Genomic DNA, 20076 nt, shown 5'->3' on the forward strand with positions numbered 1-20076 from the left:
CACGACTCGTAGCCCGACGGAGCTGTTCGTGTTCATTGTGGGGCGGCTGATTATAAATAACCTCATAAATTAACCTTCTTCTCCACTACTTTAACATCCAACCCAAGGAACACTTGTCCTAACCAAGTAGGTCACTCATCAAATAGCTCCGGTTTACTAATATTGGACATTGGAGTAAACTATGACGATATGGGCTAGAGTTTGACACAGGCTAAGGAGCATTTCGCTACACCGTTCGTCTATCGGCCCTGCTGTCTCGAATATAGGAAATACCGGAAGCCACGGTACCATTGCGTTCGCTGTATGGACACCCATGGGACACGGTCGGAAATCACATAAATTGAGGTTACTTCTGCCTTTTTTGTAGGTGTGTATTATGTCTGCTTGCGGATATATATTGAAACTATCCTTTTCGCGCCTTCCAATTTATTCTAGACTTCAGTGTTTCCACTATTACTCTTCTTAGCCTCGTTTGCCCAGTAGCAATGTCTTATACTCTCAACTTGCCACCAGGATTTGCATTCACGCAGACCGTTCACAATGCCCCGTATCCTGCCATCTCGCCATCCCGACCCGAGCTTTCCCAGGTGGGGAAGACAGTGCTTATCACCGGTGGTCACACGGGTATCGGTTTCGCTATTGCGCGAGCTTTCGCCGAGGCTGGTGCAGAAAGGCTTATAATCATTGGACGACGTGATGAGTTGGTCTCTTCTGCCGTGAAGCGCCTTGAGTCTGAGTTTCCCTCGACTCAGGCTCTAGGGCGCAGATGCGACGTGGCCGATTTGGACTCTGTCAATGCACTGTGGAAGAACTTGGCAAATGGAGGCATCTTGGTCGATATCGTTGTCCTTAATGCTGCCAAGCTCTCAGCGCAGCCTATTCTCGACCTGGGGAAGGACGCTGTGTGGGACGAGTACGTTATGAATGTGCGGACGCACCTGGACTTCACGGAGCGGTTGTACAAGCAGCCAGGGGATGAAGATCGCCAAAAGGTGAGCACGAGGCAGTATCTCTATAGAAGCGGGTTAAGTGCTGACTGGAGGCTGAAGACGCTCATCAACTTGACCTCCTTGGCGATACACGAGACTCAACTCACTGGCCAGTACCCCAGTTACGGCGCAACAAAGAGCGCGGGGACAATGCTACTACAACAGATCGCCAAGGATGTGCCTGCAGAAAGGCTGCAGATAGTCAGTTACCATCCTGGTGGTATCTTCACAGAACTGGCAGAACAGGCGGGTTTCAATAGGGATGACCCGCGATGGGACGATGGTAAGTTGCATGCCCCACTTGGCATTCTAACACTTTCGACGTGCAGCTTTCTGATAACGATGCAGAAGATTTACCTGGCCAATTCGCTGTTTGGGCTGCCTCGCCGGAGGCAAGATTCCTACATGGGAGGTTCGTCTGGGCGAAGTGGGATGTAACAGAACTACTCGAGGGCCCGCTAAGGAAGCGGATTGACGAAGATAATTCTTTCCTTAAGGTGGGTGTTGTGGGGATTAAAGAGTGGGAGTCGACCCAGAGAACTCTCTAAGTCAATGGGGTTTATACATGAATGTGCTCAATGCAAGCCTATGCAGTGAGGTTTAGTGAACACGTCATGGGAGAAATAGAATATCGAAGCATCAAAATTGATGTACCGGGTATTGACATATAAGCTCCTCATAGTTATTCAAGGCCTACTTTCTGTATATTCAACATTCCCTCTCCTAAACTCTCTTTTTCTCTGATATCTTGCTCTCTCTTTGCTTTTACTCTCCTTTCTTTTTGTATATATCCTCCGTTTTGGCAGCTAGACGCTCCCAAAAGGCTCAAACCCTCACGTCCCTGTTTGCCCCTTCGATTCACGCGAAAACGTGCTTCTTAACCCTGGAAGACAGTGGTACCCGAGGTACTCGCCCTTGGGCCCACTTCGAAGTCTGCCTTTAGGTTTTTTTATTTTTCCTTTCTTTTTCTGTTCTTTTTCTTTTTCTTTTCTTTTCTTTTTTCTTTTTCTTTTTTCTTTCTTTCTTTCTTTCTTTTTTTTGCATCCACTGTTCTATTTGGCTCGTGCAGGTACGCGCTGACCCTATCGTGAATCCTGGCACCGTTGGCGAGACACGTTCACACGTTCACACCTTTACTCATGAATTCCGAGCCATCCCCACGCATCGGAATTGATACTGGAGCTATATGTCCTTCGTAAGGTACAATTATAAGTTCTTTATTATGTATGTACAGTGGCATCTGCATACAGGAGTACATGATTAGTATATAATGACCTTACCAGGAAGTTGTCTTGGGTTTTTAGACTTACGACAAGTCTTAGGCATATATATGGTAAAAATCAACTATAATATCGGCCTGACCAGATAGAAGTAACGTTTAAGAAGTTTTCACAACCTTTTACTACCCAGTCGGTGCAGTAAAAGGTTTATCATAATTTTCTGACACTGTATCTCAAAGGAAACACTCAACATAAACAGAGTATAACAGCGTGATGACTATTCTTTTTCATTTCTCTCGGTAGGAGATTCTGACTATGTTCCATGCCGACATAGGCCTTCTTATTCCTGGACCACATCGGGAGCTTCGTTCAATTCCAGCGGAATGAAATACTAGACGCACTGTTCAACAGCTACTACCATGCGCTGACGCTAACACTATTGCCGTTGATGGCCCAAAAAGCACACATATATTTGAAAAGCTCCGGATATTGCGTCGACCTGCAACCCTAATTCCAAAATCCTTCTTTCGTGCAATGGTATTGTGGTGTGTCTTATAATCCGATCTTGCCAAGCTGTTTCTCATGCGATTTTGAATAGTCTCGTATCAAATCGAAAGCATATACAAGTATAGTTTGGGTCATAGATGTGTAGTGAAGATCGAATGTCTCATACATTTCGCCTCAGCAAAACCTATACCACGAAGCTAGAGGGACGGACAGACGCTGAAAATTGAAATGCTCATTATAATAAGCTACCAAATGGTGGTCTCTAATTGGTCAAATCAGAATGGCTAACCGGTCTAGTGAAATTATAGTCTATTTTAAATTGGTGGGGTTTGGCCCCATCTCTGTTGAGGCAGAGAAACCAATCCAGTTATTTATTTTCCTGCTACCTCAAAAAGCTTTTATCCCCAGGCTACTTTCCGATCCCCCCCGCTACAGAAGATGGGTGGTTATTATGAACCTAGTGTGAACGAATTACTGGTGACAACAACACTCATAATTTTAGGCCTTGTTTTACTTCCTCTGGGGTGGCTGGGTCTCATCCTCTGGAACCTTGGTCGGATTATATCCGGTAAAACAAATGCTAGGAATGCTATATCAGACATCGGATCGGCACTAAATCTGATTTGGGCACTGCCTCTATGCATCGTCAACAATTTACGGCTTCTTCTGGTGAAGCTTTTACGAGTCTTTTACGCGTACCGAAACAAGCCCGCTCCTAGTAATATCGCGAGGCGCCATTATACTCGGCCTCTCGCGACAGGGAAGGAGATATCTGTGGATCCGTTCCTTCTGCCAAAGGAGGAGCAATACAAATACACTCCAATCCTGGGCGATCATACGATCAGACTTTTGGTCATTCAACCGGGCGCATTCGATGATTTTATCTGTGGGGACCTCGTTGAGGTAAATCTCTTGCTGGGGCCGACGTTCGACGCGCTGTCATATACCTGGGCAGATGAAAAGGGCGATGCATCACGATCGGGCAAAATCTACTGTGTGCCTGATTTTAGCGTCATTGAGATCACGAAGAACTGTGATATGGCGATCCGCCGGTTACGACATCCCAAGAAAAAACGGCGCGTTTGGATCGATGCTGTCTGCATTGACCAACAGAATGCTCAGGAACGAACCCATCAAATTGCGCATATGTCCAGGATCTTCACTTCCGCCCGTCGGGTGATTGCCTACACGGGCGAGGGGACACATCAGACAGACACGCTGTTTGACTGGCTCAACGGCCTCGAGGCATCGGAGCTGAACGTTCCTCTGATCGGAGGATTGGACGATCTTTCTCACCCTGTAGCCACAATCAAAGAACCTGCAGACCTGCGGAGGGTGATAGCGCGTATTCGGGTTGGGGTAAACGAGAGAATCATCATGGCGGGCATGTATGGGAAACGTTGCTTCTCCAATTCACTGCAGCGATCGGGGACAGCCAAGGAGAAGATAAACATTGAGGAAGCGGAGCTTACTAAATTTGCGCTCGAGTATTGCTCTCGAAGGTGGTTCAGCCGGGTCTGGATTTTACAGGAGGTGACACTACCTGATCTCCATCGCACTAGGATTGTGTGTGGCAGCAGGACCACTACAGCCGAGAGAGCATTGCATGCTCTGGGACTGCTAAAAGAGACCGGCGCAGGGAGTATTCCCCGGATATTTGTCGCGGTCCGCAAGACAACCATTTTCCCTAAACGGTCTTATCTCTTGGATATCCTCATGGAGACAAAAGACCACGTAGCCACAGATCCCCGCGATAAGATTTTTGCAGTCCTCAGTCTCTCGCAGAGTTTGGATGGGGGTACCTTCCCTGAACTCGAGGCGAATTATGAGCTGAACACACCCCAGGTATATACCAGATACTCCGCCTTCTTCATCCAGCATCACGGCCCTGGCTTTTTCCTCGCCTTGATTCAATCGCCCCAGAAGCTGCCTGGACTCCCATCCTGGGCAGCCGACTGGACGGTGCCCTGGCCGAACAGCAGAGCTGTATCTTTGAGAGACTTCCCCGCGGTTTCAAGACGCACACACGAAGAGAATATTGTGAATTTATTTAGTCAGGAGAACGGCTATGAGATCTTGACACTTATTCGCCCACAGATCCTTCGAGGCTATTTCACCCGAAACGGAGCCCTGACGGGTTTAGATGGATTAGAAGTGGAAGAAGTGGGGGGCTTGTTGGAGAACACCGTTCTGGTTGAGATATACCCAGGCTTGGCTGCGCTTCTTAGGCAAGAGGGTGATTATTATATCTTCATCCAAGTGTGCCCACACGCAATGTTCCCGGATAGTCTACTTGCGCTAGTCGAGAGATGGAGTACAGTTGTGGTAGATGGAATTGGTCCCGAGGAACTACAGAACCAGGATCGTCATCGCTTTGGATATCTGGGATCGGTTAAGCCTTTTAAAATTCGGTAATGGCGTAAAATATGTTGATTAAGGAATCAGGTGCAGATCACGCTTTGTATACCGGATTTAAACCAGTATCACCTATTAGACTTTTTGTAATGTAAAAGATGCGTTGCGGAGAACCAGGGATGAACAGCAGACATTATAAGAAGCTATCACATTTAGTAAATAATACCGAGACTGGCATATGCGCATCACTTGCCTAGATGGTATCGCACATGCCGTGGGTGCCATTGATAATACCTAGATGCTGATGAGAATAAAGACCGAATCTCAACATCGACTCCCATTACATCTTCTATGATATCCGCTTCGCTTGCCCCGTCGCCACTGCCTACAACGTCGACAACTGCTTCGCCTATACAGACTTCAACAGCAACTACATCACGAAAACCCTCCTTGCGATCCTCTTAGCCAAACACCAGTACAGCCACAGCAGGTTTCTTTCGTTGATGGTGTTGTAGGTGTCGCCACCGTCGCCTTCGTGTCATGGCTTTACATCCGACGTCGAGGAACATCACTACGTAAATGGCCAAGAGTCTCTTCTTATTCTTATGAATCCGGGTTGCAAAGTTGTTGATTGCAGGGGATTCAGCTCTTGAAGAGCTGAATTTTCACAATGGAGCACAGCCACCACGGTCAGAGGGCGGGCGTGAGACAGTAAACTTAGTTGAGTATTGACCATTGCTTGATCATCATATACTCTCAATTAGCAACAAATTACACCTATCTGCTCTGACCGTCTGAATCTAACTAAAGGGGAGAACTAAACCAATTAACAACATCGGGAACGGTGTTCTCGTCGGCCTTCAGAAACACACCAAAACTTCTTGTCCGCTGGTGATATTCTTCATCGTAAGGGCCACGCTTCGAGAGAAATTCAACCATTCGAGTATACCAATAACGACTCATAAACTCCCCGATAGGCAGCCCCAGTTCGTTGAAGCGGATTTCAAACTCAGAAACGAGCTGTTCGAGTTCATGGAGGCCTTGTTGGTCTTCCTCCCGAATGCGTTCTAGCTCTGTCTGATCCCTAACGTTTTTCCATCCAAATTCCGGCATATGGTCGATTTCAGTGCAGCACGTATGCCTTAACTGCAATGTCTCAAAGGTAAAAAATCTGATAATGGTCTGAGCAAAGCCCGGTCTGGAGTTGGTCCATGAAACAAGTAGTTGGTAGACTCGGCGGAAAAGACTGGACTCCTCTCCCAGGCCAAGTTCACAAAACATGGCAGTGATTCTAGTGGCCTTTCGAAGTGCCACCGAAACATTAGTACAACCACCAACGCAACATGCACAGACACAATCATCCCGAATAGAAGGGACAAAGAACACAGTATCTTTGTGTTCTGTGATAAGTGCCTCGAATCTGGGCCAATCTTTTGTTCCATACCGATAGTCACCTTGGATGACTCGAAAAACCTTTTCAACAACCACCGAGCTAATGTGATGAGCAACCGTCGCCTTGGATTTGGGCAACACTTCAGCCAAATTTGCTCCTTTGGAAGCAAACCATATGCACATTTCAATTTTGCATTGGGATTGATCCACTGTCATATATGAGGCCGAATTAGACAGCATCAAGGGTGTAAAACCAGACTTATCGCGGAGATCGATATCTAGAAAGCCGGCTCCGTAAAGCTCCTCACTTGCTTCGGGGAAGGCTCCACGGCAATGGTAAAGAGATCGGCCACTATTTTGGCAGTTGACCTGCAAAGAACAATCAATCTCCCATCCTTGTGCAACAAGTTCAGCATGCAATCTAGCGGCTTGGGCATCGACAATTGCATCTTTTTGGGTATTAAACTCTCTAAGCCTATTCGGCGGCAAGTAAGCTTTAGCCAAGTCCCACAGTTTCCTTCGTCGTCTGACCAGCTCTTGAATCAAGAGTGACCTTACTGTCTTAGATTTACAAGAAAAGATGTCATACACATCAAATTTGCATCCAGCTTTGAGCAATGGTGTTATGGATGCACAATAGGCATCGCAATCGTCATCGTCGGTGTCAGAAGGCTGGTAGCATGCACAGCCAAGAGAAACCGCTTTGGCGTTCGCCCCGAATTCCATAAGAATCTGTACCCCTAGAGGCCAACCAATCGCCAATTCAAGCAACGATACGGCCCTAATCTTTTGATCAGGCTGTGCGGTGTTCCGGTTAAGTGCTTCTCTAAGCTCTTGATCGGATTCCCGAAGGATGATCTTTACTATGTCTGGGAGATTGATGCCTTGAAACAGAGTTAGAACTCAGTAACATCATGAAAATGGGAATATTCACTCACACTCTTCATCCATAAGAAGAAGGCCCTGCATGTTCTGTCTTCCAAGCCGTGTATGTGGTAGAAATTTGATAGGACCGCCAAGCTCAATCAGGTGCGAGGCGAAACTGTAATCGTGTCCAACCCAGCGAAATGCAGAGCACAGGTAGCTTAAAACTCCAAGTGAAAAGGCGTTATTTGGAATAGACCCATTTTCAATCATAAAGTGAACAAATCTATACACATTACAATGTTCCTGCCCAGCAAGGACGGGAGTGAAAGACTAGAGAGATTGATCTTACATTTTTGGCCAAATAAGTTATGGTGACCTACATCCACGAGTGAATATGCTGGTTCCCGACTATAGCCTCCATATCTCACTATGTCGGATGGGGCAGACTTTCCTTCGGAAAATGAAATTTGAAACTCATGAACCAAATCATCCAAGTTTCCGTTAAACATGGGAAAGCAGAGATGATCAAATGTGTTGAACATGCGGAGTCTTCGGGCGACCCAGCTATGTTCTCCCAGGAGAGCTTGTACTCGTAAAGTCGGTGCAATTGAAAACCCTCCGGCTCCAGTTGAAACTGAGTATGACAGACTGATAGCACGACTTAACCAGTAACTGTGATATTGATACGACTTCTCCACGAGCTTTGCTCGAAACTTGCGTTTGCTTCGGTGAACAGACATTAGCGAGGGCTGACCGCCATACCACGCCTGGTAAGTCGGGTCGCTTTCTTCAACTTTGGTCTTCGCTACCCTTTGCGAATCTTTGTTGGATACCTGTTTATGTTCGATAGGTCGATCACAGAATGATCGAAGTAGTCCCGGCGCTGGGATGGTCCCCAATGACGCGCTCCTCATGGTAAGACGCTAATATAACCTCTCAGTCGTTAAGCAACTAAGAGTGATGGGAAGCATTACCATCTCTTCGATAAGTTGGAGCATTTTCTCTTCTCTACTCTCGGACTTCTGCACCTTCTGAGCATTGAATCTTACTTCCATTAGTCAGAGCACCTTTTCCAAAGAAGCTGTATTAACTCATAGTTCACTTACATAGCTAGTACTGTCTGTATAGTTTGTCTGCATACTGTCCATATCAGCCTTCATAGCGCACAAAGAGTCTCGCGCAACAATCGGATATGCGGTTTTCTTGAGCTTATGGCGAAATTTGCTAATGCTACTATCACGGAGAGCAGGTCTATACTGGTCGATATGTCTCTTGACTTTTTCTATCTGACAGTGAAGACCTATGGCCTTCTGATTGAGGTCTCTCGCAACCGCAGGATCGGTGAGTCGGATATCCGCCACGAACTCGCGTAGTGCTTTCAAGACTGTTTGCAGCTCTTCAGCCTTAATACCAACGGCCAGAATATCCTCGTCGTGGGATCGCCATGCTGCCGTATAGGAGATAATCTCCTTGCACAGCTGAATACCAAGCGAAATGATGCCAACTGCACCTCCTGCAACCGATAATGGGTCGGACATAATAGGCGGATAGGGTCTGCTGTTTGTGTATGAAGTAATTTAGAAACTCGAAGTGCAAGATTGCAAAGTCGTAAGTAGAGCTCAGGTAATCTAGCAGCCATACAAGACTAATGTTGGACTCTTGGTCAGGGTCAATAGAGCAGAGTCGAAGGTATATAAGTTCGGTTGAGCAAAGGGTCCAAGGTTGGCCACGTAACCTCGAGGCTGAATGCAAGGCTGACCATCCATTCACACGTGACGTTTCGTACGTGGGCCTTTAGGAGTTGCTACACTACTTGCACCTTTTTGATGTAAAATCCCGAGCTATCCATTGATATGGACATATGCCAACGGCCCTAGTGTTTTGGGCCGGGCGATATGAGCTAATTTCCTTGTGCCTAGGTAATGCAATATTCGCGAGATAGAGGGCGATGATGGGTGTTTCGCCCGCTTTGTATTGCGCACTAAGCCTTATAACCCCGTTCGCGACGGCAGTTCAGCGCTCACCTTGTACTCACCTGTTATTATCCTTGCTTCTGAAACCTGTTTGATGGCGTACAGTCCATAATAAAAGGGTATTTCTAGGCAGGCTAGTAGATATCGAGAGCTAGAGTCCAACACAAAGTCAACTAGGGGATATTATCGACCGGGCCATTATAGAAGTCGCCTCCTGTCCTATGTGGCTTGCTAAAACCTATATGCTGATCAGATAGCTAGGTCATACCGGGGCAAAGACAAATTTGATGTCAGAAATTGTCCACGCTCGAGACTGACTAAACGACCTTTAACCAGAGCTCTAATATATTCTCGTATATTAGTGTCAGGCTTCTATTCTATTATGGCAGCAATTTATTGGTCCCATTCCTTAGGGCTTTGTTGATCCCTTCGCACAATCGTCACTATATGGTATGCGACTTGGCATATCCCTGTTGAACCAATTTTTCGTCTTACTCTGTGGTTCTCCGTCGGAGACACTGGAGCCATTTATAGAAGTGTCACATGTCTGGGTCACATGCTGAGCATGCTTTTAGATAGTGAGGTAGAACCGAAGGAGAGAACAACTACTTCAAGGGATAGGAGAAGAATATACAAATGACTTATCACGTTTCCGCTACCGATATGACAAGAAGTCTATATACTGGATTTATAGTCACCGATTCCATGGACCACTCTAGACACAGAGGCATAGGAGTGGCAGGTTTTTTTGACCCAGAGTATCTGCAGAATTCATATCGCATTCATCCTCGCAGAAATGAAGATTGGATAGATCACATTACAATGTCGATGAGAATGTTGAAGATGTGGACGCGATTTAAGCGGCTTTTAGATATGGTACAGAAGATCTCAATCCTACCTCTATTGAAGTATGATACCCGTTATATGCAACAAGTTGTTGCATTTTAGATTCCCCTAGAACTTCCATATAAAGTCTGGCCCAACAGCCGTCCTTTCCAATTAATGTCATGATTACAATCAGTGATCGATGGTCCTGCTATATTGCTGATATTGTCAACAATGCTATTACTATAGAGGTAGTAACAAGGGTATGCTGTTTTTGCCTGTCCCAGGCCACCATAAAGATGAAAAGGTCCAGTCGAGAGAGAGACAGCTCAACATAATTAACATTACATGTGATAGTTCTTTATGTGCAATAGCACCATCCTGTCCATCAGGCCTGGAGAATGTGTCTCATAAACCCAACTCCACCGACAGGGTACTCTCACTGCTTCTCTGACTTGGCCTTTTCGAGTTTGGGAAAGTCTTTATTCCCACGGGAGCTTGGGGCAGGAAAGCCCTGAGTACCAGGAGTCTTCGGCTTGACGCTCTTCTTAATAACATCGAAATCCATGCCAGCTGGCCCAGTGAAAGCCTTGCAGCCCCAGTTCTCGCCACATGCCGCTTCATTCTGCGCATCAGTATTGGATTGGTTACCACAAGGATTCATGATATTGCCCTTTTTCATCAGGTTGCCGTTTTGGTCCACCCTCGTCCATGCAACAATCTTGGGCTTCTGGTTATCCACCTTGGTTTTTCTCAGATCCTTGCCCGTATTTTCCAAACGATACAGGAGAGATGCCATCACCTCACCACAGCTAGCCGAGGTCCGATGCTGATCCAAAGTGTACCCACCGCCAGCAGGTTGCTCCTTCTGTTTCTTGTGGTCCTGGCTGTCTATGCTGACTTCCTTCAAGGCTTGCATAACATCCTTGGCGTTGCTCTTCAAAACATTGGTAAATTCAGCAAATTCATCCTCGGGCGCAGGAGTCTTGGGAGCAGGAGTCTGCGGCTGCTTCTTCTTGTCCTTGACATTTTTGCTGCCACTACCGTTAGGCTTCTTCTTCTCGTCTACCTTCTTAGTCTCCTTCTCCGTGTAGATATAACTGTCGCCGCCGCCGCCCTTCATGCTAGATGCCAGATAGACCTCATCGCCGACTTGCAAGGCGCTCATGACGCGCGGGATCGTGTTTCCATTGAATGACTTCGTTCCCTTTTTCGTGTGATCGCTTAACATCTCATCCCAGGCGGCTTCAGCCAATCCAACAATTTGTTCATCGGTGAGCTTGGTGCCCTTTTTGAACTTGACGATGGACTTGTACTCGATGAAGTCTCCCTTGCCTCCCTTAATTGCCTGCTTTGTGATACCAACGGGAACCGGCGTGGTAGGCGGAGGCGCCCTAGCTTCTAAATCGATCGGTGTTGCTCCTACCAGAGCGGCGAACAGGTAGAAAAGGAAATAACAGATTTTGGGAAGCATTTTGAGATTGCCCCCTTGGGATTAGGATTAAGCTGTATAGTAAAGGATTAATTCAATGGGTGAATGAGCGAATAATTTCAAAAGAAAGAAAGAAATGAGAGCGAGAGAGTGAGACTCTGAATGAATGAATGATTATTGAAAGAATGGCTGATGAGAGTAGGAACAGAACGTAGAGATGCAATGGGGAGATATTAATACCATTTCACAAGTTATGGCTATCTACACTAAGGTCGATGGCAAGCGAGTTCTCTATGCCTATGGGGCTGCTTGGACATTCATCAACTTAGTCGATCTGTAGAGTTTTGGCCCCAGCCATATCTTCCATCGCCCCTGCAGACTTTCCTCGTCCTGTGGAGCCAGCATGGCATCCGACAGTGGAGCAGTGAGCCGTTATTCCTCTTGGCTGGAACGCATAGCCTATACACGGACATGCAAACGACGCCATGTATAAGCGATCCTCGAGACTCAGCGCCTGGTATATTCAAAGCCATTGATGCATCGGGAATAGAATCCACAATCCTGCGTGCATGCTCATCTTTTAAGTCTGAAACCGTCGTTTCAAAATGCTGTAGATCTGACCCTGGCTTGATCCTGATACCCATCGCCATAGTTGGAGCCCCCATGGGACGTGATGCAGCCCCCCGGTGTCTCGGAAAAGCCTTCTTTACGGTTCTTTCGCGACGTGGAAACCACTGCTGAGTTTTATGTTTGGATACAAAATAGCCCCTACGCAGTGGAACTATCTACAGCTTTAATCGAGGCATTTTCTCCGTGCTAGGTTCCTTACTGAAAACGTACTTACTAATGGTAGTTGTGAAAAGTTATGGAGTGGCTTTCGTTACGTAAACAAGGACCACTCATTAGTCGAAGTGAAGCCGATCAAGAGCTGCGTTAGAGCGAGGAATTATCACAATAGTGATATACAGGCGTCAGTCGGTATACTCCGCAGTCGGCTAGGGTATGGACCTTGCACGTGCGAGGGGGCGGCCGACCAAACAAATTTTATTTATCGGTAACTTCCCGACGTTTCGGCACGAACCGAGAGGCCAGCTTTTTAGTGAAGCTCACAACCGAGATTTATGCTCGAGCTTGCCGGGTCTCCCTTGGCGTGGTTGCAGATCAGCATCAGGCGTACCCCCTGAACCATACATGAGTGCTAAATCTGGTCTTCTTTCTCAGATCTATACTTCATTGGGTGGTGTCAATGCTCGTCAATTTTTGCTTTTTGTTTCCGCACAAATGCCACCTCAGGAAACTGATACACGCAATTCCCATTCTATGACAACTCTTGCAATATTTCCTGCGGTACCCTCATCATACGATTGATGCCACTCCTTCGTATTCTCCTATACCAAGGGTGTGTGAATCCACTTCTTCACCCCTGCACTAGTCGCCTCGTATTATCGGCACTAGCCCGCACTTGTCGCCTGCAGGTTCACAACCTAGATCTCCCACTTACCCTTTTCAGCCGCTCTTCCTACAACAGTTTCTCCTCCCATCCTTGCAGAATGGCATCTAACAAGCCAACCTCGCAAGAGGACAAGTATGTCTGTAGCATGCCCCCTATCTCAACAGACTGCTAATCTAGCCTAGGCCGTTCTCGCAACTTCCCGCCGATTGTCTGGTATCTATCCTGGACCAACTCTCTGTAGAGGAATCCTTAGCGGTGTCTGCCACCTGCAGAGACTTCCACGCCTTGGCTGTACCTTTCGCTTATCGCGAGGTTGCCTTAGACTGGTCCACGCGGCCTCTGCACCGGCTCCTCCAGTTATTGCGATTAATATTGAACAATCCCGATATAGCATCTTACATTCAACATGTCAGTCTGGTGTCCTCTGACCCAGGACTCTGGGAAGACACCCAGCCAGATATGGATTGGGAAACAGAGTCACCTAATCTCTGTGATGTTATCAATCAGTCTATAGATATTGTCCGGGGGGCTAGGTTCAGTGACATCGATGACTGGACGCTGGGTCTTAACGGCGGAAATATCTACTGCTTTGCAGCGATCTTCCTTTCCCAGCTTCCTAATTTGAAGTCTCTGCGCCTAGACTATTCTTTAGTCTGGTGGGACGGTTATCCGGGTGTGATGCTGAAACAAGCGCTCCTTGCCCCTAATGGTGTACTGTCCACGTTCCAACATCTCGAGGTAGTAGACTACGGAGGCAACGTACCTCTTGGTGAGAACGAGGACTTTTACGGTAGCGAAGACCCTGATGGCTATCCTCCATACAATCCTGATCAATTCCTACCCTGGTTCTGTCTACCATCTCTACGGCACTTGAATATCTGGTTGCGAGACATCGAAGAACTGCAGGAAACGGTCCCAGAGCTGCAGCTCGACAAACTAGAAACTCTCATCCTCGCACGAACCACCATATCCGATGCGGACGTGGCCTTCTTACTCTCCCGCACCCCCAATCTACGAACCCTCCACGTTGGGATGGCCTACGCCTTCGGTGTCGAGAAAATTGTCCCTGATCCACCCATGCTCGCCCAGGCCCTGAAGTCCGTAGGTAGTACCGTACATAGCCTCTCCCTGGGCGTCGAACAATACCCTGGCAGCTTGGGCGACCGTTTCTGGGGCGGTGAAGAGGACCACATCTACGATTCATTCCGTGGTATCCTACACTCTTTGCCGCACCTAGTATCAGCGGAGATATCCCTATCCGTCCTCCTGGGCTGGTATGTAGAAGGTGCGCCTGATCTGGGTCCTCTGCTGCCCAAATCCCTGCGTAGACTGTGTCTACGGGAGGATCTGAGGATTTTTTATGATTTCGAGTGGGAGCAAGAAGAGGTGAAAAAGCTCCTCCATGCATTTCTCCCTACCTGGCGTGATCACACCCCCGAGTTGCAAAGTATTACCTGGCGGTTGCTGAACCAGAATTATATGGAAGGATGGGAGGAATTCCAGGATGAGTTGCGCAAGGATTGTGCCGATGCCGGCCTGACGCTGGAGCTCGTGGTCGATGATCTTGGGACGGGACTGTGGAGCCGGGATGAGTCTCCTTTTTGAACCGGCGAAATAACGAATAATTAGAAAATAAAAGCCGTTAATGGGAGTGAATCTCTGATATGACCTGGGCAGAGGTCAATCAATATAGACGAAAATAATCTTCATGCGGTGGGACAAATTACAAGGATCGTCGATTCTCCCCAACCTGAAGTCTTAACTCATTGTAGAATTCCTTTCAGGACACGTCCATAGCGAGACCTATATAAATAATAATATATATCTGTATGACCCTCTATCTTGGCTTGTGTAGTGTTCATGCATATATATTTATATAGGAAGGGCCTCTCGCTCCCCGTAGATGCGCAGCGGAATTTTCTCTCGCTCCCTACCTTTGCTGCGCGTAGTATAAGAATAAACAGAATATCGTGAATCATGTCGGATTCTTGGCAGCAGCATCTCCTCTCTGGCACCTGCTTTTTATGTGATTCAGGAACACAGACATGCCCGCCTCTCATGTTCATATCCTACAGTCCCGGATAACATCTGAAGATGGGATATCTACTCTGAGCGACTCAGTGGGTGGGTATAACTATTGAGCTCCATGCTTACTACTTTTATGCGATGAATACACTGAAAGTCTGTTTACTTTAGTTCCTTTGTCCAATAGTATCGGGAAGACAGTGTTGGATAATTTAAATAAAGTGAGAAGGAATATACCTCTTACTCGCCTTTTTATCCAAAATAGCTATTAGGTGGAGACATTAAAGCCCCAGAATATCAGTATCGGTTAGAAAGTTCGGATAAATTTGGTAATATTTGATTAAACTCCGAGAAGAGTCTGGGGAGAAAAATTATCGGCTACTTCTTTATTAAATAGCTTTTTAATAGCAGATTCTGGGCTGTCTGATTATCAGTGTATATCATCTAATCCAAAGTAGCGGGCCAACTCTAACAATAGAAAATATACAAGGTTCGGCCTTTGTCCTTGGCATAGTACTGTCGAATATTATCCGGGTCTTCTGAATTACTTTAATAACTTCTAATACTGAAAAGAATTTCCTGGAGTAGATCGGTACAGATACTACTTGTAGAAAGATATTATTCTTTCTATTATCTATTTTCTGTAGAAAAAAGAAGTAGATCTTCAGTTCAATACGACAGGTATAGATATAATAGTACATCTGTAAAGAGGGTATCAATAGAGTTGATCGGGTCCCCCGACCCGAAGAACCCGACCCGATATCAACTCTATAGACGGGCGATTCATGGGCCCGCAGGTAGTAGCGGATACCAAGATTGAATTTGCCTTTGCTTGGGTGCCATATGGACAGTTGAGGGAGAATGGAGGCTAGGTGAGTAAAGCAGCACAAATTATATTTAGGAAGTCGTATAAAAGCTGACGAGTAGCGTGAGGGGAGGTGCGAAGCTCAGCGATCCTGATTGATGGTAAAGGATCCTCATTAAAAGAGCATAGACAAAGTAGAAAGAAGAGAAAGTCGTGGGCAAATGATAAAAATTGGAGAGAGAAGTTGGAGGGGCTGTTGGGGTCCTTGATAGAACGATGCACGGGGACGAACAACGACAGAATTCGGCAGAGACCGTCACCGAGAATTCAGAGCGGAGTGAAATTTGCTTGCGTCCCAGAATGCTGTGCTCCGTTTCTCTATCTCTATAGAGTACTAGTGCCTAGAAAGTGTATTAATTTTTGTTTCTTGTATCCGGAGTCCTTCAGAGAACAATCTCCTGTGAGGATAAGGCTGGCTAACCAGCCGATATGGATCCACTGTCCAGATAGCATCATATGACCACAAGTAGGATCTCAACTTTTTGCTGCGCACCTTGGGATATCCTCCTCTGGCGCGATGCTCGCTGATCGGCACCAACTGTTTTGCTTAATGCAGGGTTTATCTTAGCATGTACCCACTTAGTCAAAGACGAACGATGGCGGAAGCTTTTAGCCCTATACTAGCTTATGCCAACACACCAACGATACCCTGCGCCAATTTAAATACTTATTGAGATCAATATTGGGATCAACACATCGCGTAATGTTTTGGCATGGTAGGGTTACATCGGGCCAACCAAACGCACGTAACGGCGCCGAACTACTACGGAGTGCGTGCTTAGTTTCCTGCACGATGACTGCGGCAACGACGGATCAGATTAGACCTACATTAGACCGGCACGGACCGGGGTCTAATTGACCACGGAGCTGAGACACCCAGATACCCTGGCGTCATAAGTACGTTCTCCTGCCATTATAGGATTGGAGACGTGTGATATCGGAATATGTCGGATGGGCATCATGAGCCTCTTTGACGCGAACTATCGTCTATCACTCGGTCCATAGGGCTTGAAGCCGCACAATATCTGCCTTGGGAATGTCATTTGTACCAATAAGAAACAAAAAGCATACGCTACCTACTCAAGCGAAAAGTAAGCCTCATTTCAGCAGAGGAGAATAGAGTGTATAGAATTAGGTCTTACCGGTACATAAATTTGCATATTGCTTACAAAACATCCTACTTCATTCTTCGCTTACTAGTAACCTGATTCTCTTGCAGCTACTACAGCAGGATTTTCGGCGACCTTTGATTGTATTTACTGCTTTCTTATAATATTCAGAGGGCCCCTTTACAGATGTAACTCCTGACATAATAGAGCTATGATGCCCCTTGTGGTTGCGGTATGCGATCCAAGGAGGGACTAGAGACAGGAGTTATATTTCCTTCAAAGGAACAAAACTAAATCATATCTGTAGCTCAATCATTCAATTCAACGAGATTAGCCAGACACCTCCTCGATCCAAGGCAGGTGAAGACAGAAGGCTGTCACAGTAAGACCAAATTAGCCTGATAGAGACCTGCCCTGAATATTTAGCCTGAATACTATAGGTACACGGCATATCTCTCAAGTCCTGGTTAAAATTTATGATAGCCAGACAATAAGAGGTATAATAGGTATCACAGCGGCTGATCCTTTTTCTACACCAGTAATTGATTAGCAAGTGGATCATGAAGGATGTTTCGGCCCCAACATATCTTGGCATTCACATATTCTATAAATAAATCACCGCTCTTTTTTCTAAATTAACTCCAGGGACGGCTCAGGCTGGCACTAGTGACGCAATGCAGCACAGTTACCACCTCACGGCATATTAAACTGAGACTGGGAAGACTCGACACTCTATCGAAATAGGCTCCGTTGTCCTTTTATAATCCAAATAAACTCGACACCGCACCCCCCATATAACCCATATAGAGGTCAAAAATAAGAAGGCTCGGACATTGGAGAGATCACTGATTAACATCAAGAAAGTTTAGATCTACACGAAAGTAGTGGGATAGAAAGTAATACTCTATATTACTTATGAACTTGATACAAAGGTATATAAATAGCAACAATTATAGAGAAGAATTCCTATCTACTCCTGCAAATTCTTATCCTTGCTCTTCCTCAAAATCTTCTCTTTAAATCCTCGCTTCTATGCTAAATATACATATATATTATTTCGAAAGAAAAGCGATATATAAATACACCTTCAAAACAATATCCATAATGTGTTAGACTGACATTTTCTGTCTCTTCATCTCTGCTGCCAGTGCTATGAGATACTATAAGTCTTTTGTTCTCAGAGGACACAGCCAGCTTGATAAAAGAGCATTTTAATACCCTTGTAATTGATGAAGTGAGGATTGTTGCTCGATCTGTAACAGACAACCATGGAACTTATGACAGATCCGACTTCTTAGCAGCCGAGCTGGGAATTTTCAACAAAACGGTCTCCGACATTTTTGGCCCGTCTATATATGGTTTCAATGCTACCGAAGCCAGAGACCTCGAAGTCAGGGCTGCTGTGAACGCTCAATATAAAAGTTATGGTAGAATCGAGGATTATTTGACTAAGGACCAGATTTTTTACGTGTGCACCGCCATCTCTCTCAGTACAGTGTCCGGTATATGGCAGATAATTTATGTTGTTGAGAGTAAAATGTATATTAAAGCTGGTACTGGGTATCTATTGGAATCTTGTAAGAGTGTCATGGGCTTCCTTAAGATAAGTGGTCCGATGTTGATCTCCGCTGAAGTTAATCAGTATTGTGCTTCCTTGTCAAGTGTAATGGCGCCGATGCCGCGGCAACTTACGAGAAAAATAATGGGTTGAGATGACTATATTTAATAGTCAGAAAGACTACAACTGCGACAATATGGAATCAGATAGGATGGAATACAACAAGGAAACTATTAGCTAAAGCCTTGAGTATTATGGAGATGTACATATATTTAATTTTGTCCTATAGAACATTTCTTTTTATATATACTGAGTGTATTGAAATCTCCAATACTTGATACAAAATTCCTGCATAGCCACAAATTTCTTGCCCAGCCACAATATTACTATTCTTCGCCATTGTGGTTCTTGGTCTATCAGGAAAATAATAGTAGTCGTAGCTCACCATATGTAGCACTATTTTCTTATGTGAATTGGCTTTGATTACTGTTGCTTTACGGCTTTTCTAGAAAACACATATTCTATCTATTTATATACCTCTGTATCTTTTATATAAAAATTGACCGAGCCAGTTAATAAAACCCATAATAAACATACGGAGGCACCAGTAAGTGTAGCTCTCACTCTCCCCCGATCTCTCATAGCCAAACACAAGGCCCTCGAGCTCCATGGCAATAAACATCGACACCATAGAAGCCACAAATTCCTCATTGGCTCTCCGCGTCCAAATTTTACGGGAAGTATTAGGGTGGTCTCGCTGTTCATTCTTCATGTTGCTATATGTAATGATGCAACACCAGGAACTGTACTATTAGATTGCCGGATATTAATTCACCGAATATTGACTTCCATTAGGATATCAGGCGTAACTTACACTATTGAATGCAGTTTCAGTGGTGGATGAAGTAAGGACGAGTAGATTGAAGCGTCAGGGTTCTAAGAGATTGGTACGGTCTAGGAGGAGGGTTAGAGGTTATGGGCAAGTGGGTTGCGGTCGGACTATATGTTTAGTCTAACCGTCCTCTAGTTTGACCAAATGTCTCAGTTGAGGTCAGCCATTACTACATCCTTCGCCCCCACGCGTGCACTAGGTACTCCCTATATGGGGCCCGATTACGACCATTGCACATGGAAATCTATGTTTCTAGCCTTTTAGATAGTCTGAAGCCAAAGCTAAATCCACAGAGAGGTACAACACAGCCTACTCCTCCCTGTAGCTCTATTCCCTAAGGGCTGCTGACTTCCATCCCTATCATTTCACTGGTCTTCTTAAAAGAATGCGGTATGTATTCACACACCCCTATACCTGTCATACGATTCTTGGGCCAGCCAATTAGGGAAACTTATCGACATAACTCGGGGGAACAAAAAAAAGTCCAGCTCTCACTCTCACACGGTCCCCTACAACCCAGGGTATAAGATATCAGTTCAAGGGCAATCCAGGTAAACAACATATAAATCATGGCTTTCTCCCCTGGGAGCCCAGAAAAAGCTCATCTCAACCAT

General features: G+C 45.8%; 6 protein-coding genes across 6 annotated transcripts; 3 read left to right on the top strand and 3 right to left on the bottom strand.

Annotated features, from left to right (window-relative positions):
• Nucleotides 1-199: 199 nt before the first annotated feature.
• Nucleotides 200-1537, top strand: BDV27DRAFT_170419 (SDR family NAD(P)-dependent oxidoreductase; the record flags this gene model as incomplete). The annotated part of the gene is made up of 3 exons (XM_032075293.1): nt 200-992; nt 1050-1272; nt 1338-1537. Exons 1-3 carry the CDS (start codon nt 486-488, stop codon nt 1535-1537), a joined length of 930 nt encoding a protein of 309 aa, XP_031929966.1. The 5' UTR covers nt 200-485.
• A 1617-nt stretch (nt 1538-3154) lies between these two features.
• Nucleotides 3155-5586, top strand: BDV27DRAFT_155517 (heterokaryon incompatibility protein-domain-containing protein; the record flags this gene model as incomplete). Its single annotated transcript, XM_032072159.1, has 2 exons — nt 3155-5127; nt 5388-5586. The coding sequence occupies 2 exons, from the start codon at nt 3155-3157 to the stop codon at nt 5584-5586; spliced, it is 2172 nt and encodes a 723-aa protein (XP_031929967.1).
• A 289-nt stretch (nt 5587-5875) lies between these two features.
• On the bottom strand, nt 5876-8868 carry BDV27DRAFT_155518 (uncharacterized protein; the record flags this gene model as incomplete). The annotated part of the gene is made up of 5 exons (XM_032072160.1): nt 5876-7347; nt 7402-7660; nt 7711-8253; nt 8305-8361; nt 8437-8868. The coding sequence occupies 5 exons, from the start codon at nt 8866-8868 to the stop codon at nt 5876-5878; spliced, it is 2763 nt and encodes a 920-aa protein (XP_031929968.1).
• A 1699-nt stretch (nt 8869-10567) lies between these two features.
• Nucleotides 10568-11602, bottom strand: BDV27DRAFT_155519 (uncharacterized protein; the record flags this gene model as incomplete). The annotated part of the gene is made up of 1 exon (XM_032072161.1): nt 10568-11602. One exon carries the CDS (start codon nt 11600-11602, stop codon nt 10568-10570), a length of 1035 nt encoding a protein of 344 aa, XP_031929969.1.
• Nucleotides 11603-13110: 1508 nt separating this feature from the next.
• Nucleotides 13111-14618, top strand: BDV27DRAFT_155520 (uncharacterized protein; the record flags this gene model as incomplete). The annotated part of the gene is made up of 2 exons (XM_032072162.1): nt 13111-13145; nt 13196-14618. 2 exons carry the CDS (start codon nt 13111-13113, stop codon nt 14616-14618), a joined length of 1458 nt encoding a protein of 485 aa, XP_031929970.1.
• A 4409-nt stretch (nt 14619-19027) lies between these two features.
• On the bottom strand, nt 19028-19564 carry BDV27DRAFT_124741 (uncharacterized protein). The gene is made up of 2 exons (XM_032066155.1): nt 19445-19564; nt 19028-19378 (listed from the first exon to the last, which is right to left on the bottom strand). Exon 2 carries the CDS (start codon nt 19340-19342, stop codon nt 19100-19102), a length of 243 nt encoding a protein of 80 aa, XP_031929971.1. The 5' UTR covers nt 19343-19378; nt 19445-19564; the 3' UTR covers nt 19028-19099.
• Between the last annotated feature and the right edge of the window lie 512 nt (nt 19565-20076).

This window comes from Aspergillus caelatus (assembly GCF_009193585.1).
Source record: "Aspergillus caelatus strain CBS 763.97 unplaced genomic scaffold BDV27scaffold_44, whole genome shotgun sequence".
Lineage (NCBI taxonomy): Eukaryota > Fungi > Ascomycota > Eurotiomycetes > Eurotiales > Aspergillaceae > Aspergillus > Aspergillus caelatus.

Bases quoted from the DNA above. Each gene is read 5' to 3' on its own strand.
- BDV27DRAFT_124741 (XM_032066155.1), bottom strand. From the start codon at position 19,342: ATGAAGAATGAACAGCGAGACCACCCTAATACTTCCCGTAAAATTTGG.